General features: G+C 43.3%; 1 protein-coding gene across 2 annotated transcripts; it reads left to right on the top strand.

Moving 5' to 3' along the window:
- The first annotated feature begins 262 nt into the window (after positions 1-262).
- tcf20 (transcription factor 20) lies at positions 263-21,651 on the top strand. 2 transcript variants are annotated; one of them, XM_038273763.1, is made up of 6 exons: positions 263-787; positions 3,353-10,578; positions 11,529-11,622; positions 11,717-11,766; positions 11,917-12,014; positions 20,209-21,651. In XM_038273763.1, exons 2-5 carry the CDS (start codon positions 3,655-3,657, stop codon positions 11,974-11,976), a joined length of 7,128 nt encoding a protein of 2,375 aa, XP_038129691.1. In that variant the 5' UTR covers positions 263-787; positions 3,353-3,654; the 3' UTR covers positions 11,977-12,014; positions 20,209-21,651. The 2 variants fall into 2 exon arrangements, with proteins under 2 accessions (XP_038129691.1, XP_038129689.1); XM_038273761.1 differs by having other exon boundaries at positions 11,717-11,780.
- Positions 21,652-23,146: the final 1,495 nt, after the last annotated feature.

Raw genomic sequence — 23,146 nt, 5'->3', positions numbered from 1 at the left:
ACATAACCCTTACTGCTTTCAGTCCTGGGTCTTCTCCATATTGCCTTTGTACCCTGCTGCCTTCATCAGGCTAATTCACTTTCACTTGACATGAAATATGAACAAAAGAGCAGTGCTTATGCAAAAAGAAAAAAAATGCATTAGTAGCATTGGGGTAATATTTAGATTTTATGGCAGAAATTCGCCATGATCAATGAAAAAAGCTAAAGCTTGAGAGAAGGAGGGGTGGAGGGGTGATGGAGAGAGATGAGGGAGGGGGTGCAGGAATATGAGTGTGTGCATTTCCAAGGCGGTCTTTCTGTTGCAAGAAAAAGAAGAAGAAGAAAAAAACAGTGGAGCTGCTGCTGGAGGAGTGGAGTTGCGTTTATAGAAACGGAAAAACGACGCGAAAAAAGAGGCGTGAGAGAAAGCGATGTTTGATTTTAGTTGGACACATAGGTGAGGGAGAGAGAGGGGGGGAGAGAGAGAGAGGGGAGGGAGGGGGTGTATGGACCTCACTGCTTACGGGACCCACAGGCTCCCCGATTGTGTTCCGCTCTCATCATTTCTGGAGGTGTAAGGACAAAAGAAAAAAAGAAGAAGAAGAAAAGGCCCGGGATCTGGGTGTCGTGACGGGGGCCCCCTGCTTCGCCGCCGGTTGGTTCGCGGCTGTCTGGACTCAGGAGGCTGAGGGGGGAAAAGCGGCGGAGCGGGTCGACTCTAGGCTGGGGTTTCCTGCCACAGCAGCGGGATTGTCACAAAAACAGCCTTTCACTCTTCGCGGGGCCTGTAACCGCTGCGTTTCCAGGTATGCTTTCAGAGTTTAAGCTAGCTCCGTCTCTGCTTGACTTGCCTCTGCTTGGGGGGGAAATGTTTTCTGTGTTTATTTATTTAGAGAGAGAGAGAGATAAAAAAAAAAAAGGCAGACTGCGTAACGGCAGCTTTTGTAACGCAGTAGTCATGGCAGGTCTCCTGGTAGGAGACGCTATTTCTGCTGCTAGCTAACCCATTTACTGAGAGAGGGAGTAACATCTGCACCTAATCACCTCTCCTCAGTAGCTGCTCCTTTTTAGCCTGCTATAACTACACGCCTGTGTATAAAGACATCTTAATGATATTATAAATACAAATATCCAGACTCAAAGATGTTATCGAGGGGTTCCGTTTTAGCTAGCTCGCAGTTTACGTGGCTAGCTCGCATATTTAATTGGAGATATCTGCTGTGCTTTAGCTAGGGCTAACCTGACATGGCTAAAAGAGGCTCTACGGAGCTAATTGTAATGCGTATTCCTTGCTGCTATATCTGCAGCGATAGAGCCCCCCCTCCAATGTGGCATTGATGGCAATATGACGAACCATAGAAAACAAACCAGAGCTAGCTGGCCCCTTCACTGCAATAACACTGCGTCTGCTTGCATCAATTAGGCAGCTCTGCTGGTGATTGACTGGCTGACAGGCTGCACTGAGGCAGCCACTTTTTATTATTGCTGCACTGTTTGTGGGCTGGAAATGCTGCTGCTGCCTTGTAGCACACAATGAGATGTTTAGGCTTCCTACACAGTCTGGCAAATATATTATTCAAGTGTTATTTAGTGGTTAAATAAGGAGGAAATGCTTTTATTTATATTTTCAGTGTTTCCTGGTCTGTTTCCCTAATGAATGAGCATATTAATGTATGTTCATGGATTCGTCTCTCTCTACATACACCCATTTGTTAATTATCAGTTCATCTATATGATGATCATTTATCCATCCTTTTTATAGTCCATCATTTTGAAATCTTCCTTTCATTTATCCATCTCTTTGTTTATTATCCATCAATTTTCTTTACTAGAGGATAAACAAACCTCCACCATCCATTCTTTTGATCAAACTTTCCTATTTTTCTCTCGGCTGTCTGCTACTTAATCATAAACTGCATAAATAGCTGATAAAGGGCCAAATTTTGTCAACCATCATTAAAGGAATCCATTTGTCCATCCATCTGTGGGTCTGTCAATCCATCCAGCTTTGCATCTGTTATCTTTAAGTGTCTGTTTTTGCATGTTTTGACCACTGCATACATTTATTCTCCAATTAGTTCAAAAAAATGAATTGAGATCTTTAAAAATGTAGGTTTAAAAACCTACAGAATTTTTGAATAAAAAATGGATTCTATAAATGATTAATCCTATAAAAAGCTGTTTTCCTGTTAATTTGGTTCCTAAAAATCTGACATATTCAAATGAGTCCAGCTGAAGTTGCAGAGTATGTTTGTCTGTTTGATTGATTAGGTGGGTTTGCAGCCTTTCCTGACCCTGTTTCACTTCATGTCTCGCATTTCACAGCAAACCTGTCATTGTGCTGCCTTTTGTTTGAGAATCCACACACAGCTGTTTTGGGACTATTAACAGTTTTCCAATGCATTTAAAACTGACAAGAGGCTAGTGTCACAATGCCAAATAAAGACACTGACCCCATTAAAGTTGGAACTGCCCTGCCTCCAGCCATCTCCCCAAATAACTGTTTGTTTTGTTTTTCATTTTTCCGTGTTATGTGTGTGTAATGCATGTGAAAATTAACAAGGTTATTTGTTTACATAATGAAACATCGAGGTGTAGTTGATGTGTTATTGTTACTTAAATCAAACTTTTTGTTTTCTTCTATAAATCTGTTTGTAATAGGCCACAGGAGACGAATAGAGCATGTACTGTTAATGCAAGAACAGATGCAATATTCTCACCATGCATATTAAAATATGATTGGGAATGTAATGTTTGTTCGTGTTTCTAGGAGCTAAAGCTCCTCGGAAAGAAACATGAAATATCACTTGAAAGAATTGTGTTTTAACTGCATTATTAATGCTTATGAATATGCAACAACAAGTAAGGCGAACAATGTAATTAGGTTATTTTATTTTGAGTGATTGGATAAAATACAGAACCCCTATTCACAGCCCCTCCCCAAAAAACCAGAAACACACCCTTTTGGAGTTATAAAGGAATCACATAAATAGCACGATGCACATTTATGTGTAGTAAGTCATATAAAGGTCTGGAATGAAAGTCTTTATGCAAGCATGAGAAATTCCTGCAAATACTTGTTGAATTAGTCCCCCACCCCTGTAGGGGTAAAAAAAATGTGTCTGCATGTTATTTTCCCCGTTTTATTGTTCAATGGCTCAAAATCAAAAATGATTAGGTCCTAATGTAGTCTGAAAGGTTTTATCAGTCAGGAATGCCCTGATTTAAAAAAAAAATCAACATATTAAATTTGAAATGATCTTGTGTTTTTTTTTTTTTATATAATGCACAGCAGAATATTTGTAGTTTTAAATCAATGAACATTAAGAAATTGTTCCTAATTCCTTTGGCTTGTCTCTCTGTCTCTACAGACCACCAGCTGATGGGAGCAAAAGTATCGCATGTGAATGGATTTACTGAATACACAAACTGGGATTGATGGAATCTGAATTGGAATAAATGGATTACCCCTATTTTTGGAAAAACTGTTGCCGTGGAACTGTTGACGAGGAGGAGCAGCAGTGAATGCTGAAGACGGTGAACACCAGGAGGAGTCCTAATAAAAAAAGTACTGAATAATAGAACAAATGCATCTATAGGCCAAATGAGTGCCTGCTATAGACACTGAGAGATTTTATTTTTTTTTTTAACTGACATCGGGGGGTAAAGAAAAATGCAGAATTTCCCCAACAGCCCTGCTCCTCCCACAATCCCTCCTGGATTCAGCGGGAGGAGCATGGGTGGACCGCCGTATCCCCCTCAGCCGGTGGAGCCCCAGATCTCTCCAAGGATGACTGAAGATTACATCGGGATGCAGCAGCAGAGCATTCACAGAGGACACCACCACCCGAGTCAAGCCAGCCACATGCTCACATACGGCGCCAGAAACAGAGGAGCTTTGGAGCCGCCGCAAACACAGGGTAACCTCCACACGGGAAACAACAACAACCCCTACAGGAAGGAGGCTATGGATTATTATTTTTCAATGTGTGGAAAAGACAGACACAGGAGGGGAGGTATGGGTTACAGTGGAGGTTTCGGTTACCCAAGTATTGACGGACATATACCCCACCAGTATAGACATCCTGGATCCAGTCCTGCCGCCTCATCCGGCCTGATGTCCCCTTACCCAGTGGATTACGGTTCTACTGCTGGTTCCGTGGGAACTGCCGGAGCCTTCTCTCCTTCTCATCAGTACAGTATGAATCAGAACCCCGTGATGCAGTCAGTTCCAGGTTCTCAAATGCCACAGCGCCAGCATGGGCAGAGCTTTCCTCCTGTCCACCATGCACAGCAACAAAGAAGCTACCAACACTCCGGGCATAGGATGACCCCACAGTACTCTCATTACTCTCCACAGGGGGGAGCATCAACAGGGTCGTCTGGAATGTACAGCCCACCTCCGCACAGATATCTGGACGGAGCTACAAACACCAGCTTTGATCCTAAAGGTAACAGCTCCCAAAGTGTCCCTGCTAGCTCCAATTCAGTCTCCAGTGCAGGCGCTGCTAACAATGTTGGACCAGTGGAGAGCATTCAGCAGGGTTACCCAGCTTCAAATTATTCTGGATACCTCCCGCAGCCTCATTCGCTCCACAAACAAGCCGCACTACAGCACAGAAACTCTCAGCATAGTTCAGGGGTCGGCTATGATGCTTCTCTGAAAATGCCTCACCAGGGTCCATCTCCTGCTGCTGTTTATGCTAAACATCATCAAGCCTCAACCACGAGTATAGCTCAGCCATCCTCCCAAGAAATAGCTAAATCCCCTATGCATTCTAATGCACAGCAAACTCACATGAACCAAAACTTCAGCCCCATATCCAACCCCTCCCCTGCTGCCTCTGCAGTTCATTCCCCCAGCTGTAGCTCCTCTCCTTCCCCACTCATGGGGGTCTCCGAGGCTCTCGGAAACGCCTCAAATCATGGTCCATCTATGTCCGGCACTCGTAGCACCCATGGCCACGGACGGTTACTGCAAACTGCGCCTCAGTTAAGTCCCACCCCCAACTCTAACAGCAGCATCAGTAGCTGCGGCAGCAGTGGCAGCCAAAAAGCTCACAGCCTGAATGCGGTCGGAGGGAGCGGTCTACCTTCAGTGGGTCGAAGTAAAATCAACCAGGGATCCCGAGAGGAAGGCTCCTCTGTTTATTCCACTTCCTCTCTTGACAGAATGCAGGATGCCGGTCTGAATAGTCTAAATGCCTTGAGCTCCCAAGTAGCCAATTTGCCAAACACCGTTCAGCACATGCTTCTCACTGACACAGTGTTTTCCCACAAGAAGAGAGACGGCGGGCAGACGCCACAGGCAGCACACTGCCAGCCCCAATCACAACCCAGGAGTCGGCATTTAAGTGCCGCCTCAAACTGCAGCGCAGCGAAAGACGTCAGGACCAGTGAAGGGGCTGAGGATGACTCTTCTGGGATGCCCTGCGTAGCTCCATCAGGGACCAAAGTAGAGCGAGAAGAGCGGCTGTCAGAGGGGGAGCCTGGGAGAGCAGGGCAGGTGGATGGTGCGAGCACGGGGTTTGAGGCAGCAGGCTATACTCCAACCCAAACACAGACTGGAGAGGGATGTAATATTAAAAAATCTGTCCCTGATGCAGAATCGAAAGAAGCAGCCTTCACAGACGCTAAAACAGAAGAAACTACCATTCCTTCATCAGCAGCATCTCCATCCTCTGAGGGTGGCCTGACTTCACATTCAGCACCTCCTTTTCCCTCATCCCCCTCCCCCAATATTCCTTCTGCCATAATGCAAAATTGTGTCCAAGAAACTGGTTTGGCACACAGTGACCACAGAGGTGGGGAAATTAAAAAGGAAAGCGAAGCAGCAGCTGAGAAAACAGAGAAGGTCAGCAGCCAAATGCAACAAGATGGAGGAGCGAGTGCAAAAAATGGCCAGGAGAAAGAAAGTATGTTGCACTCTGAATCTCAGTCGCACAGTAACAAGGAGGGGAAAAAACACGCTTCAGAGGAGCAGCAGAATGTCAGCAGCGTTGGTGTGATTGTTTCAAGTCACACTGACAAAAGTAAGCATCCCCAAGACAACTGTGTGGAAGAGAAAATGTCACTCTCTTATTTGAAAAAGATGAGCAGTCATAACGGGGAGGAGAGCGTAGATCTTAGCATGTATTCGTCCCATCATCAAAGGTCAAACAGTGGGAGGTCTCCCAATCCTCCACATTCTGCTTCGCATAAATACAACTACCCAGAATCGACCTATGGCTCAGATTTATCCATGAAAAACAGAGCCAGGGCTGGAACAGTAATGGAAACAAACCCTAGGTACTTCGGGTACCAGCAACCGCAAACTGGTTACACTCCAAAAGATGCGTCCAGTTCTGAGGCCATGGTGAAGAGGGGCCACGGGGCGGGGTCTAAAGCTCAGGAGGAGAACTTGCAGATGCAGCAGTTCCCGAGTCTCCTGCAAGAGGTTCTGCAGGGTTACAATTTAGATAGACGCTACGGTAGACCACAGCAAACATTCCCTGCACGTCACCAAGACCCACAGCAGTTTCCAGGCAGACATTCACTTGGCACGACAGACGGCACTCGGATACAGAGTGGAGCACCTGAGGGTTCCTCTTACTCAGCTCAGATCGGAAAGTCCACAAATCAGAAACATGGAGGAGATTCGGATTTCACCTCAGACACTAAGCCCCTAGTAAAATCAGAAGTATCCAATATCAATACTCTACAAAATACTGAAAAATCTGACATGGGTGTTTCCCACAGCCATATAACACAGACTGCTGATTCCCAACACCCTCCGGTTAAACATACCAGCTTATCTGACTATTCTATGCCACAGAGAAAAACTTTATCTAACGTACAGGAGCTGCTTTTGCAAGAGCCCGAACCGTTAACCCCAGCTTCTCAAAACGAGCCTCAGAAATCGTCGGGTACCACGCTTGCCCCGTCAGAACGGCGTTCAGTCATATGTGACGTGTCGCCGAACCGCCGTGGCACACCGGAGCGGGAAAGGGAGGTGGAAAGGGAAAAAGAACGGGAAAAGAGTCAAAACGGGGCCTCCGTGATTCAGCAGCCATTTTCCTCTTCGGCTGCACCCAGTGATCTCTGTAAAAAGGATGATGGAGAAAAACAAGTGAAAATAGAAAATGTTCCTAAAGAGTCTGGAAATCTGCAAAATGAGAATCATGCCAGTGAATCCGAGGCGGGGTATCATTCCAAAACTTCACATTTATCGAGCGGAGTGAGCGCTGACCCCTACCGGCGAGGGGCCGTAGATATAACCCCCATGCCCTCCCACCCTGTGACCATGACCTTTTTGTCCTCGCCAACAAGGCATCACTCATATCTCCATGGAGTCGATCTATCGTCTGGCAGCGGCGGTGCATTTCCTGGGTATAGATACGGAGACTCAAGGGAAGACAATGTGATGTCACGCAGTAATCTGCACTTTCCCTCACACCATCCCTTCCACCATTTACCTCCACAGCCTCAATCTACCAGTAAGCTTCAGATGTTTCCTCACCAACGTGGCCCCCCTCATCCTCACGACATGAGCGACTGGGTCAAAGCCATAAACAGGCCTTCGAAGGAGATGATGATGCAGCAAGGAGCTTCTCCTGGGAGACACAAGGTTAACCAATCGGAGCAGAGACAGCGATTAATCCCACCGGCTGACATGCAAGTTGAACATACAAGCAAAACGCAATCATTGCATCATCAAAATGCTTATTATGACATGAAAATGTGGGAGTCGACGCATCCGGACAGAGGGGGCGCGCGGATGAGGGAGGGAGACTTCTATAGAGCCCAGCCTCCTCCCCCAGTAGCATCACACAGTCACGTTCAGACGCCAATGACTCATGGCCACAGTGCTGCCAAACTGGAAGCATCTAGAGGAGTTTTGGAGGAAGCCAAACACCCCTGCCCACCTCCTCCACCCATCTCTTCTAAGCCTCCTGCAGAAAAAAACGCCACTCAGCCACAGGCACAACGTGTGACTAAGGCTGGAGGTTCCGGTGACACGAATCCCCTAATGTTAAGAAGAAGGGTTCGCTCTTTTATCTCTCCCATTCCTGCCAAAAGACTGCTCCAGGACGCACCTCAGCAAAGAGCCGCTCCAAACTCGCATCACTCCCCTGGAGCTCAGTCAGAACCCAGCCATCACAACGACGATGACTCATCCAACTGTGAGGTTCCGTGTCCTCGGCTGTCCTCCCCACAGCCAGGGGAGAACACCTTCATACAGCCACTGTCTCCATCAGGTGGCAACACTAAGGTTTTGGCCGCCAGAAAAGGACGAGGCTTAAAGTTGGAGGCAATAGTACAGAAAATCACTCCAAACATTAAAAAGCCAGCGGGCTCCACTGATGAGTCAAATCATTATCCCGGTTTCTTGCACTCAGAAACGGCAACATTTAATGAGTCACAGGACCAAGACTTGCTGCATTTCCCCAGGGTTTCAGGAGGGGAGGATAGTTACATGGATGAAAGTCACTCATTAAATAACATGATTCCATTCAGAGGAGTGGATGAAACTGGGCCTCTACCCCCACCCTCCTTCCCCCGTGAATCCCACCAGGCGACTCAAGCCAAGCAGCAAGATTTTGACTTTGGGTTAGGGGCTTCTGTGGCATCTGCATCTGGTGACAAGGAGGACTTTGCTTTGCTTGGCCCGTTGCCTCCTCCCCCACCTCTCCCCCGCCCGGTCCAGGGTTCACCGCCTCCTTCTTCCTCTGCGCTGTCAGACATTCAGCATTTTACAAACACTTACCAGCAGCTGGAGACTCGAAGGGGTGAGCAGTCTGCTGCTAACCTCCTCCGACAGAAACTTCAAGAATCCAGTATGGGATTTGAGGATTATCCTGGCAGCGACTACTACGGGACCACCCCGCCCCACCAAGGCCACATGTTGAACAGGCATCAGAATTCCTCTGGAAGGTCCAGTCTGTCACCGACGGACTCCAAGCCGTTAGAGAACGTCGTGCCTAAGGGCTATTTCCCATCTGGTAAGAAGAAGGGCCGGCCCGTTGGAAGCGTCAATAAGCAGAAACGGGCTCAAACCCAACCCCCAGTGCAACCCCAGAACCAAGCTCACGTTCAAGTCCAGCCGCCGAGCACAGCTCTGAGTGTTCCCTCGGCTCCAACTACACCAACTCCTCCAGCCCCACCTCCTGCCTCCACCCCACCAGCAACACAGCCCCCCAGCAACACACCAACCCCCACCGCACCCACTGTGTCAGAAAATGCAGTCACTCCCCCGATAGCTCCCCCGGTTCTGGCCCAGGCGGTAAAAGCTGATGTTGAAAGCGAGGACACACAGCCAGAGATCGAGGTGAAACAGGCGCGCCGCAGACGCAGGGGGGCGAAAGTTGATGGGGAGTCACTTGAAGTGAGGGGGCGGCAGAGGAGGAGAAGGAGGAGGGCACCGGTTGCGGCCCCACTGCTGCCGCCAACGCTGTCTAAAACTGAGCTGGACGTGCCTTTAGGGGCAGTGGGGACCTTTGGCACAAGCAGAAGTTGCACAGATCCAAGCAGAAAAAACCTCTTTATTCCTCACATACATGTGGAGAAAAAAGTACCTGAGATCGGAGCAGTGTGTACCATCGTGAACGCTGAGGACGACAAGATGAAAGGAGAGCGGGGTGCGGTGGCGGGGAGAGCAGGAGGCGGTGGGATTGATTCACTCCTAACCTCAGCTCTTTCCTCTCAGTTATCTCGGAGAGACAGAGAGTCAGAGAAAAGGGAGACAGATGAGGTGGAAACCACGCTTCAGTCAGGCAAAGCGCTTCCTTCATCCGGCTACGTTGTTACAGGGCCTGTGATCACAGAGACCAGTCATTCAGGCCGCCTGCTTTGCTGCCTGTGTCAGAAATGGGCAAACTACAAACATCTCGGAGATCTCTATGGGCCGTACTATCCAGCCGAATACGCCGCCAAGCTCCCAAAGAACCAGCCCCAGATCAGACAGTGTCAGGCCACCGCAGGCCCAAACAAAACCGGACCAAATTTAGACACGAACGCTTTGAGTACACTCCAAGCCACACAAACACGGCCTGCTCAGTTCAACAAGCCGTCCTCTGAGAGTGAAGATTACAGCTCCTTCCCAGCAGACAGAACTGCCTATCCTGTTTCAGAGGAGATGAAGATGACGACTCATACGCCTGAAAAGTTCAGCAGCACCTCTCACCCTGTTAAAACACCTTCAACCTGGGATCAAAACCCTGACATGCGTCCCATCCCCGAGCTTAAGAGGGAGCCGGACCTTGACAGCAAGCAGCAGCAGGTTCAGAAGCATCCTCAGCTGTTGACGGATGACACTCAGCAGCGACCTCAGCACAGAAAGCTGACCTCACACCCACGTTTTAAAAGGCGACACAAGTCCAGCGATGACTCCCCCAGGATGGTGCCATCCAACAGCAAGGCTTCCCTGCCCTTTCAGCCCCCTCCCCCTGCCTTGGACTCCTTGGGACCCTTGGCACAACTTGCACAGCTGCCACAGATGCCCATGGATCCAGAGGAGCTGTGGGTGCATGAAGGATGTATAGTGTGGACAAGCGGTGTGTACCTCGTCAACGGAAGACTGTACGGCCTCCAGGAGGCACTAGATGGCGCCAGAGAGACAGTGAGTAACAGCTGTATATGTTTAGCTTTCTTTTGTGAATGGATTTGATTTGTTTATTTTCACTGTTTTCTGAAATGTCCCTTCACAATCTTTGATTTTAGAGAAAATTTAAAAGATAGAAATTGAATTTCTGAAAAATAGCATTTTAACTATTATATTTGAATACTGTTTCTTTAACTCAGTTTTATTCTGTTCATTATTCCTCCTTATTTTGCTTTTTGATTTACTGAAACCTAACCCTAAAAAAACAAAAGAAGATGGGGGTATATTAACAAGTTATTGAACCCTAGAAAACACTTCTTCATGTTTATTAAAGTGGAACAAGAAAATCCTTTAAATAATTTCGTTTTAATTTAGCATAACACAGCAGATAATTTTCACTTGGTCACTGTAGCTTATTTAAAAAAAAGTTTAATCTGACAATAAAAACTGAAGTCAGTTATTTATAAAAATAAAATGGTTTTGAGAAGCAAAGAAAGATGGTGAACCTTGAAGAGCTTCAGTACCGGTTCTGTCTGCTGTTGTGTTATATAATAGTTGTTAAAGAACCAACCTGAATAGACACTTTTGCATTTACTCCCTTTAAAATTAGTTTCATTTTGAAAATTTTTTTTTTTTTTAAGTTTTAGTTTTTAAGCTGGTTACGTTAATAAAAAAACACCTTGTCTATATAGAAAATCTCTTGGTACAAAATTATTAAGAGACTTGAGAGTCACAGACTTGACTGAAGCTTCTGGATCATACTTATTATAAAACCCAGCCAGGGTTTTTATTTTACTTGTGTGTTAAGAATGCTAATAAAACTACTGAGAAAAGTCATCAGTTTATTCTGTAAAAGAAACGGCTCATCTATAGGAAGGGATTTTAGTTATAATGTCAACAAACGGCTTTGTATAAAACTATTAGTCTCTGAGAAGTGTTTTCTTTTTCCGTCTGCGTTGGTTCATCAGTGCTGCTCGTTCTGTGAGATGGTCGGTTCGACGCTGGGCTGCTACAGTAAAGGCTGCACGCTTCGCTACCACTACATGTGTGCTATTGAAGCAGGTGAGGAGGGGCATGAAACGCAGCCCTACTCTTTTTCTCTGCAGCCCTGCAGGGGTTTCCTAATAATTACTGCTTTCTTTTTCCTCTCCCGTAGACTGTTCTCTAAATGAAGACAACTTCTCGCTGAGGTGTCCGAAGCACAAGGTAAAGAAGGAGAGGTTCGTCTTTCTTTGCCTTATTCACTGATCTATTTATTTATTGATAGTGCCTAACAACTGGGGAATACTAACAGGAACCCTCTCTTTTTCTTTTTTTTTTCTTTTCTGCCTGTTCTTATCTCATGTGTTAACCCAGTTTACCCAGAGCATCCGGCCCGCCAAGCCAGTGTATGTGGAGCAGTCAGGGAGAGGCTGAGGGCAGCTGGGAGAAAGAAGAGCAGGATTTGGGAAGCTGTAAGTCCAAACTGATTTTATAGATATTCTTGTACATATTTTCTGATATTTGATTTGTGTTCTGCAATAGCTTAATAGTTTAAAGATCCAGACCCAAACAGAGATGTATTCGACTCTAATAAGCTGTTGGTTGGCAGTTGTTAAGCTGTTGTTGTCAGCTAGTTTTTTCTTAGTTCAGATATCAAAATTAAATCAGTTATGAGTTAAGAAATTGTTTTTACGCACAATTTGTACCCCTAACAATCGTTTGAAATAGATGTAACTGAAATAGAGTTTCTAGGATCTCCTGATTAATAACCCATGACTTTCTGTTGCCTTGGGCCATAAACATGACGTGACACAAGCCCTTTAATAAGTGGCCATCAGGCTGCAGTGGACTCATGTCTCGTAAACACGCAGCATGAGGCGTGAAGTGCAAACTTTCAAAGCTCACTGTTACCGAGCTGCACCAGAGAGGGGCATTCTGGGACCACATCTCCATAGCAACGATAAATGCCAACCAGTTAAGTGGGGCAGTAGAAGCCTTTTCTGTCCTACCGTCACAAACATAAACATACTGGGACTTTTGCTAAGATTAAATTAGAATTGAGGATTTTTATTTAAAAAAATATGCTCCAGGTCAGTATGGTGTAGAAATACAGTTATAACTATAGAAAAGCTGCTCATGATTAATGTTGAGCAAGGTTGCAGATCTATGGTGCTGTGGGGCTGTTTCTCTTCAAAAACCGTGGGAACTTTTGTTGGAGTGAGACGTAGCATAAACGATTTAAAATGACGGAGCATTTAATGCTTAACTTATCTTGTAAACGATTAAAGAAGAGTTTAACAGACAGGCCAATAGTTTAATTATCAGTTTACCTCATTATTTTATTCCTTTATTTTTTTATCGTCCTTTTTCCCCCTCATCCTTCCAAACTCCCTCATTCATCTCATTGATGCGTGATTCATTCTTTATTTACTCCTGTTGCTCGCTGTCACTTCCTCCCACTCACATTCAAACCAACCAGACTCCATGGAAACAGATACACATATAGAGTAGCTCACATTTTCTATCCGTTTATGCAAGATGTATAAAGCCGATGTACAGCTGAGGCTTTTTTATGGGGACATATCCCCTTTATATTGATTTGTTTGGAGGGTTTGGTAAACAAAAAAACAAATAAATTGGATGTTTAAAATTCAAACGGTTAAAACATATTAACTGCTCCTTGCAAGAACAGTTTCCCACATCAAACGGCACAAAAATTCATCTATTTTCTGTGATCATAAATGATAGACCAACACGGAGTGCAGCATTTTTCTAAAAAACTCATCTTCCTTAAAATATAACAAAGGTAGACCAGAGGTTTTAATTTTAAGTTTTTTACTGCTTTGATGTGTGAGGATGTAGCTGCCATTAAAAGCGGTTTCCTCCTTTAAGAAGCGCCTAAATCATTGGATTTGCAGACATTGCCTTTCAACCATGATTCAACAGAATGGATAAAATAAACTAATGAAACAAACCAAACGGCGGTACCCTTTACCTAATATTTTCTTCACAACCTTTTAAAGAATTCACTGCAATTAAATGATTCCTGTTACTGTCAGTGAGACTTCAGCTCCTCTCAGCAGGTATTTTTATCCACTCTTCATGAACAAACTGCTCCAGTTGTCTCAGGTTTGCTGGCCGGTTTTTCCAGACGCCATGTTTCAGCTGCTTCCAAAGATGCTTAATAGGATTTAAGTCAGGACTCATAAAAGGCCACTTCTGAGTAGTCTAGCATTTTCCTCTTAGCCATTCTTGAGTGTTTTTAACTGTGTATTGGGTAGGGCTGGGCGATAATTCAATAACGATATATATCGATCGATAGACGTGTGGCGCAATAGAAAAAAAGAGGGTCGATAAAAGTTCGATAAAAAAGAAACGCAGTTTTCCTTCCTTCTCATTGTAGCCTATCATGTAGGTTTATGCTAGTCACTGCTTCCTCCCAACCAATCACAATCGCGGACCCAGGCATGCCGTCACCAAGCGCCGCCCTCTCAAACCACAACACAGAGCACATGAAGATGTGCAGCAAGGAGAGGCGGAGGAAATTGTTTCAAAGAAAGGTTTTTGTAGTTCGGCAGTCTGGCAGTATTTCGGTCATGGCAAGTCGGACCAAAAACAAACCACAGTCATCTGGAAAATGTGTCGGGAACCAGTGAATACCAGTCTGATTACGAAACCAACTTTTTTTTATCATCTCAGCCGCTCACAGCCGCAGGAGTACGAGCTGTGTAGGCCCCGACGCGGCTCTCCTCCGAGGAATCTTCAGAAAATATATATATATATTTTCAGTTCTGGCAGTTTCCCACGTAGTTCTAACAATTGAGATAAAAATGCTGAGGGGCCAGAAACTTCAAAGTAATAACTCAGGTTAAAGCAGGAAACGGGGGCGGCGGCGGCGGTGGGGGGGCATTTATTTATTTGTTATATTTATTTTGGTCACTTTTCTGGTCACTTTAGTTTATTCTTTGTCAGTATTTAAAGGTACACTATGCAACCGGTGTTGATTTTCCAGCGAGACTCCCCCCAGAGGGCGAAAGTAAAAGTGCACTGTCGTAAATATGCACAGCTGTTCTCCTGGTTTCTCCGTCAAGCCAGGCGCGGTTGTTTTGAGCATAGCAGACAGGCGAACGCAACGAATGACTAATGCTGCGTTCACACCGCAGCTGGCGCGACAGAAGCAGCGAGTTTACATGCAAAGTCAATGGTTGACGCGCGTCAAGGCGCAGCAAAGGAGCAGCAGGCCCAGCGCGTCTGAGCAGCTGAAGCAGGGAGAGAGACACAGCGCTGATGATCAGAGGCTATGATCTCTCTCCTCTTAAACAGTTTATTGACGCCTAAATTAACTTAAAATGCAGAAATCTGCCGGCAGAATATGCAGTTTGGATTATTTAGATGAAAAACACCTACCAGCTGCCGCGGTGAACCGCGAGGACGTGACCTGGCCAGAAGCTGCTGATGAAGGGGTTCCTTCTGTCGGCGCACCGATGGTATGTGGGGGTCTGAGCGGCTCCGACAGAAAAAATATTGAAGGCAGGATAATAATCTGAATGAACTGACGGCACTGATTACGTTTTCAGGTGTATTTTCTCATTTAAACACATTAAAACTACTTTATTCCAAATGATCACAGCAAATATAGCTGCAAGGCAGAGAAAGGATAGTGAAGCTCCGCCCAACGCGCGTCAGACACACTTTTGCACCGCACAGCCAGAGCAGCAAAGCTGGCTTCAGCTGCGCATCAGAACTAACTGGTTCAAGCAGTAAAAATGAAGCAGCAGACACGATTTTGCTGCTTTTGCTGCGTGAACGTAGCATAACTGCACAAAGATCGCCACTGTGCTAGCAACGAGAATGCTTTTAACTGGGGGGTGTAGCAGTTCTCGGCCGTAAAGCAAGACTGACTCTCACGAGACTTCTGAGCCTGTGGGTGCGGGTCGGTGCTCCTGCAGTTGCAAGTGCAGTATTTCCCCCACAGACCACCAGGGCGGCCGAGAATACCTTTGTTCAACCTGAAATGACTCATTTAATCATCCAAAACGTTATGGAACACATTAATTAACTGAAAAATGTTGCATAGTGTGCCTTTAATAACATAACTCAGGTCTCTTAAGTTATTTTTCTTTAAAACAATTCTGTTATGGTTAAAAAAGTTGGTTAAATAAAGATTTAATTCGAAGTCTGTGTTTGTGTTTTTTATTAAAATTAAATCATTTAGCAATATCATAAAAAGTCCAGGCAGAGCTGCACATAAAATATGGTTTCAAATCTTTTCAATAATTATCGATATCGATCAATATGCATTTTTTTTATCGATAAGCTTTTTTCCTATATCGCCCAGCCCTAGTATTGGGTCTTTTTTCCTGATGTAGTTTGCATTCATCTAGAAGTGCTATACAGCGGAGGTCTTCAACAGGGGGTCCTGCGACCCCTAGGGGGTCCAATGAGGTACTGCATTGGGGTCGCCAAATTTTTTATTTTTTATTTTATATTCCCCCTTGTAGTTTTTTTCCATTAATTGAAATGTCTTTAAATCCACATTAACATGAAATCAACACACTGTAGTAAACAGATAAATGGAGGCAGAAGATGTCTTTCAGTCATCAATGCTCACATTCAGCGACACACAGGAGCTCTTTCAAGCTGGGCACCGTTTCATTCACAACACCTGTCCCATTGATGCATTAAAAAGCATTAAATTTGAGTTATTCATTCCTGTATAATCCCTGACCAGTTTGATATAACACAATTTCATACAATACAGGTGCTGGTCATAAAATTAGAATATCATGAAAAAGTAGATTGATTTCAGTAATTCCATTTAAAAAGTGAAACTTGTATATTATATTCATACATTACATACAAACTCATATATTTCAGATGTTTATTTTGTTTAATTTTGATGATTACAAATGACAACAAATGAAAATCTCAAATTCATCATATCAGAAAATTAGAATATTGTGAAAAGGTTCAAAATTGATGGCCCCTGGTGCCACACTCTAATCAGCTAATTAACTCAAACCACCTGCAAAAGCCTTTAAATGGTCTTTCAGTCTAGTTCTATAGGCTACACAATCATGGGGAAGACTGCTGACTTGACAGTTGTCCAAAAGACGACCATCGACACCTTGCACAAGGAGGGCAAGACACAAAAGGTCATCGCTAAAGAGGCTGGCTGTTCACAGAGCTCAGTGTCCAAGCACATTAATAGAGAGGCGAAGGGAAGGAAAAGATGTGGTCGAAAAAAGTGTACAAGCAAGAGAGATAACCGCACCCTGGAGAGGATTGTGAAACAAAACCCCTTCAAAAATGTGGGGGAGATTCACAAAGAGTGGACTGCAGCTGGAGTGAGTGCTTCAAGAACCACCACACACAGACGTATGAAAGACATGGGTTTCTGCTGTCGCATTCCTTGTGTCAAGCCACTCTTGAACCACAGACAGCGTCAGAAGCGTCTTGCCTGGGCTAAAGAGAAACAGGACTGGACTGCTGGTGAGTGGTCCAAAGTCATGTTCTCTGATGAAAGTAAATTTTGCATTTCCTTTGGAAATCAAGGTCCCAGAGTCTGGAGGAAAAGAAGAGAGGCACTTCATCCACGTTGCTTGAAGTCCAGTGTAAAGTTTCCACAGTCAGTGATGGTTTGGGGTGCCATGTCATCTGCTGGTGTTGGTCCATTGTGTTTTCTGAGGTCCAGGGTCAACGCAGCCACATACCAGGAAGTTTTAGAGCACTTCATGCTTCCTGCAGCTGACCAACTTTTTGGAGATGCAGATTTCATTTTCCAACAGGACTTGGCACCTGCACACAGTGCCAAAGCTACCAGTACCTGGTTGAAGGACCATGGTATCCCTGTTCTTAATTGGCCAGCAAACTCTCCTGACCTTAACCCCATAGAAAATCTATGGGGTATTGTGAAGAAGAAGATGCAATACACCAGACCCAACAATTCAGAAGAGCTAAAAGCCACTATTAGAGCAACCTGGGCTATCATAACACCTGAGCAGTGCCACAGACTGATCGACTCCATGCCACGCCGCATTGCTGCAGTAATACAGGCCAAAGGAGGCCCAACTAAATACTGAGTGCTGTACATGCTCATACTTTTCATGTTCATACTTTTCAGTTGGCCAACATTTCTATAAATCCTTTGTTTTTATTGGTCTTCAGTAATATTCTAATTTTCTGATATGATGAATTTGAGATTTTCATTTGTTGTCATTTGTAATCATCAAAATTAAACAAAATAAACATCTGAAATATATGAGTTTGTATGTAATGTATGAATATAATATACAAGTTTCACTTTTTAAATGGAATTACTGAAATCAATCTACTTTTTCATGATATTCTAATTTTATGACCAGCACCTGTATATATCATTAGGGGGTCCCAGCTCCATCTCGCCATCAGTTTTGGGGGTCCTCTGCCTGGAAAACGTTGAAGACCCCTGCTATATAGGATATAAATATTTATATGTGGTCAGACACTATGTATGTACTGACTATAAATGGTATATATAAACAGAGAAATAATTCTAAGAGGCTAAAAATAAATAAATATGAAGACTAGGGCTGCAACAACGAATCGATAAAATCGATAAAAATCGACTTTTAAAAGCGTTGGCAACGAATTTCATCATCGATTAGTTGTGTCGCGCGATTATTGCGTCATCGCCGCGCCGTCATCACTGCCTCTTGACTGAAAGAGGAAGAAAAAAAAATACGGCAGAGCGAGTCAGCGCTGCAGGTGCAGTGTTGCCAACTCAGCGACTTTTCAGACCCCTCCAGCGACTATTTTTCAAAAAAGCGACTAGCGACAAATCTGGCGACTTTTTTCGGTGTCACTGGCGGCTTTTGGAGACTCTTACGTGAAAGCATGCATCATTCCTACTCTGCCGTGGGGCGCCTCCCCCACCCCAACCGCGTTTTCCCGCAGGAGTCCCTCTCAGCGCTGCAGTCAGAGCCTCAGCGTCCAGACTGCAAATGAAGCGCGCATGCACCGGGATTGACGGCGCAAATTGATCACAATAATTAAAATAGCCTGCGCTTTGTAAAGCGAAAAAAGTGATAACATGCAACTTTTTTCAAAAGAAATTAACATGGCACGGAACCACCATGTTTGTTTGGTTTTAAAGTGGGGAAACGTTACGTTAGTTTCTCAGGTAGCTCATCTGATGCTTTCCTTACCTTGTTAGTAGGTTACAGACAGTGATAAGGTTGGCTACTTATTTTACTTTTAATTTCATTTGAATTAGCTTAAGCAGCGTTTACATTTACTTTATAAATAAATTAACTTGCAAATTATGAGGGCAAGGCTTTTAAAGTTTAAATCTTCTGGCAAAGATAAAGAAGATCCTGCAATTTATGGAAGCAAAGCAGAATAAAATCCAGCAAGATCAGTAATATGTCAATTAATTATATGCCACATTCCCATGTAAATATCTGTCTTTGGAGGATGTGTTTTTTAACACTCCTAGTTCTCTCATTTTTATTCCAAATACAATTTATAATTTGAATCACAGGGCTATTTTTATCTCTATGGTTCAGTATTTTCTCAAGTAGCAACTTTAACTGCTATACTTTCCTGTCTTAAAAGGCAGAACTCTTCTAGTCTAAAAAAACTCATTTGTTGAAATGGGGGGGCTATTGTTTGAACCCCTTAGGGGCTTTTAAAAACAAAAATGTCTTTTTATGCACTTTATGAAACAAAGTACCCTATATTTTGTGGATGTACATCTACATTTCTCATGTAAGTTTGCATAGTTTTAACACAAACATTTATTTTTCATATTGCACCAGTACAGTTAATGAGCAACCTGTACTTGTGTGCTTGTTTGTTCTGTCTAAAATGTTTATTTTGGAATAAAGAGGTTAATATAAAAAATATTTTTTGTCCGATTCATCGATTAATCGAAAAAATAATCGTCCGATTCATCGATTTTTAAAATAATCGTTAGTTGCAGCCCTAATGAAGACTATATATTATTCAGGAAAGTTAGCATATGGATTATGTATATATATTAGTGAGGTTATAATACAGGATAGTTAATGACAGATAATAGCAGATAAAAGATTTTCAGTTTATATACAGCTATAGTTGAGAAGTGTTGGATCCATAGATGTGTGTATGTGAGGGTGTGAGGACAGTCCATATGCAGGGTTTCCGCGGGTCATTAAAAAACATTAAGTCATTAAATAATTATTTTTAAAATTAAGGCCTGAATTGGCATTAAAATTCATTAAATGTGATTATTTTGGCATTTAAAATGCTTAATTAAGAAAAAAAGTTTATTAAAACAATTTCTTAAAATATATATATATTTGCGAATATTCAAATATATCACGATATATTTGCGCGGAACTGCTTCCGGCTGATTGTCACGCCGTATATTCGGAAAAGAAGCTCAAGTCGGAGAAAAAGCTGTAGAATGGGGAAAATGCTAATTTCAACAAAAGTGGCTGGAAATCGAGGAATTGCAGCCTGCTGACAGTAAAGATGATGAATTTGCTGTGTATATATGAGAGTTATGGGTACTTGTTGCATTAAAATTATTTTTAAGAGCATTAAAAGAGCATTAAAAAGCATTAAATTAGAGTTGCTCATTCCTGTATAAACCCTGATATGTTATTGTTGTGTGTTGTGATTGATGACTGTTTCCTCTCACAGGGTACCTTGGACAGTAGGACATCGGGGAACGTGTGAAGCGACTGGACTTGGATTCATCGAGCAGAGCGACTAAAGGGAATGTACAATTTCTCAGAACTGAATCAGCATTACTTGCATTTCCAGGACAATGGAGAAAATTGAACATTTTTACCAGAACCATCGCTCTTTACTTCAAAAGAAAACAGACGAAAACAACAAAGGGGAACTTTTGCTGAGAGAAAAAGGCGTAGCAGAAAACCGAACAAGCTACAGCGAACAAAGCGGGGCGAAAACAGACGAGACCGACGGAGGAATTAAAGCAGCTTTCTTTGTGAGGAACTAAAGAGACAAACTTCTTCTCCAGGCTTGCTTTGATTTTCCAGACAACCTTAAAGTGTTTAAATCCTTGGTTATCATTTTTCTGCATCATCCTTTTACCTTTTTTATCTTTTGCTTGCTTTGAGGAGATGCATTGGGAGCAAGTTGGGCGTCGGAACCCAGAAAGTACACTGGGAGACTTGGCCTCGTTTTACCAGTTAGTATTTTATGTTACGGTATTAAACGATCACAGTTATTGCTTTAGCCCTCATTATTTTGTATCCTCATCAGTATTTACCTACAACAATGAAATGGATGTATCCCAGTTTATATTCAAACAACACCTGAGTTGGATTTTTATTTTTCTATACTTTTCTGTTCCTGGAGGAGGAGGAGCCAGAGCGTCTAATGTCTGGAATGTCAGGGTCGAGTTTGCCACAAAGACATTATTGCCTTTGAGAATGGACATCTGTTGCCTTTAAAGAGAAAACTAAACAAAACAAAAAAACAAGTTATGAATGAGTGAGGAATGCGTGTGTGTGAATGAGAGGAAAAATTACCCGATATCTGGGTCTGATTACATTTTTTGGTCCTTTTTGAAAAGTGTTCTTATTTTTCATCACAGGGGTTTTTACGGTACAGATAGTATTCATTAAAAAAAAAAAAATCAGATGGACAGTCTTATTTTTCAAGAACAAAACGTTCATAAAGTGCAAAGAGGAGATAACACTACAGACTGGTGCGTGTTTGCCACCAGAAGAAGAATGGCAGGACGGGACGCTGAGGAGCTTCCGTAGTTCCGGTGAAACGTTCGCTCGAGCGGCACGCGTCAGTCCTCCAGACTGAGACGAATCGGAGCTTTGATAGGCCATCTGTTTTGGCTTACACCAAGCGAGCCTGACCAAGTACCTTAGAGAGGTTTTTCCTACTTCAGTAAGGCAGCGGCGAATGAATCAGAAGATGCAAAATCCATTGCCATCAGATTTCAAAGCGAGTCATACATGGTGTTGTCTTTATTACTTTTTACTGTTATTCTTGTACAAAAAAAAAGGTCAACTGAAAGACAGTTACACTATCAAAACCATGCTGTATTAGAAAACCTGTCAATATGTATATGAATTATGAATACACTTAAAAATGCTTCAACCTTTTTGCTTTCTTGTCTGAATTTACTGATGTCATGCATGTCAAAGCAATTTTTTTTAGATTCCCTTTGATAGAAAAGTATCACAAAGCAAACGAGCTGAATGACATGAGGCGGGAAACGACCAGCGGCCTTTTTCGCCTAAACTATTCACACACGTTAGTTTTTCTTCTATCCATCATGACTTAATCTTTTCAGTTGGTAGGGAGGGGCTGTTTCACACGGTTTACGCCCTGCACAGACTAAAACCTGTTGGGGCAAGTCTAGGTAGGGCATTCATTGAGGTGTAGTAGTTGGTGATTAAATGGCCCAGGGCTGACAGATCTATTCAAAGAAAGAAGAAACAATTGAAGGTTCTGAAAGGCTGAGGTTTTATTCCGACTTCCTTGTTCATAAAACAGGCAAGATGCTGCAACAGTCTGGGAACCATCAGACCACAAAGATAACATGATCTATGGAGAAATATTTTGCTATGGTGTTTTCAACACTATGAAATCGTATTCGTTGTTAAAGGTTTTATGTCTTCTTTTTAACCTATAAAGTGGACAAAAATACCAAAAACACCTAAAAATACCTGCTGTTCTTAAACCATTGGGGGGGTCCAGGCCGCCATATACAGCTGATGCAATGGCGGACAGTAGCCTTATTGTGGCAGATGAGGCTGCAAATTTGGAAGCACTGCAGACGAGCCCTGACAGTTAACGGGTTAAAACTTCCATGTCAACTATATGTATATTTCTGATGACATATTGCCTTTGGCACAGTAGAGTATTAATCTGTTACAACATAGTTGTTTACTGGTGCCATTTTTCCAACCAGGATGAAAGAGCTGCTTCCTGGAGGAGGCAGGTCATCACTGCTCTGCACAGATCAGAGACGATCAGAAACGATCATTGGTTTTCCTGGTCAGGAAGAGCCAAAATCATAAGGACAACAGACCTGCATGAATCCAGATAATTGGTGAAGGAATAGCACTGTAAAGAAGTAAAAAGCTTTGTCATATAAGTCTTTTAAAATAGTTATTCCAGCCTCATTTTGCCACCTGAACCAATTCTTTTATGACTTTTAGCAGTAAAAACACAGAAATAGATTTTTCTGTTGACCATTGGAAATAGTCTGACTAACCTTTAACATTTCAAGTAAAAAGTAAACACAAAAACATTATTTATTTCAGATGTGTGACTCCATTTTCTACCAAAAAGACTTTTTTGTGGAATGAAAATGCGATTGAAACCATCCTCACTTTATGTAAAATAGTGAGTGCCCCTGTAATACACTAATTTTACACTTTACAGGGGATTTTAGTTTTCCTTTTCTTTTTTTTTTTTTTTGCTAATTTCATTTAATCCAAACAATGGAAGAGTTTTTAAATGATAAATGTGACTCGGGTATATCAAGGGTACCATTTGCAGCAGCTGTTTGCCTACGTTAGTAAGATTAAAGTGCAGACTTTGATTAGCCCACTCTCCAATCCCTTCAATCTTTTAGCAGCAGTCC

The sequence above is a fragment of the Cyprinodon tularosa genome, unplaced genomic scaffold, assembly GCF_016077235.1.
Source record: "Cyprinodon tularosa strain WSP-4 unplaced genomic scaffold, ASM1607723v1 ctg89, whole genome shotgun sequence".
Classification (NCBI taxonomy): domain Eukaryota; kingdom Metazoa; phylum Chordata; class Actinopteri; order Cyprinodontiformes; family Cyprinodontidae; genus Cyprinodon; species Cyprinodon tularosa.
The sequence above is the reverse complement of the archived record's forward strand: the minus strand, read 5'-3'. Positions and strand labels throughout refer to the sequence as shown.

Coding starts and splice junctions, on each gene's coding strand:
- tcf20 (XM_038273761.1), top strand. CDS start 3,655: ATGCAGAATTTCCCCAACAGCCCTGCTCCTCCCACAATCCCTCCTGGA. Junction 11,623..11,716: donor CATGTGTGCTATTGAAGCAG/GTGAGGAGGGGC, acceptor CCTCTCCCGTAG/ACTGTTCTCTAAATGAAGAC. Junction 11,781..11,916: donor CACAAGGTAAAGAAGGAGAG/GTTCGTCTTTCT, acceptor GTGTTAACCCAG/TTTACCCAGAGCATCCGGCC.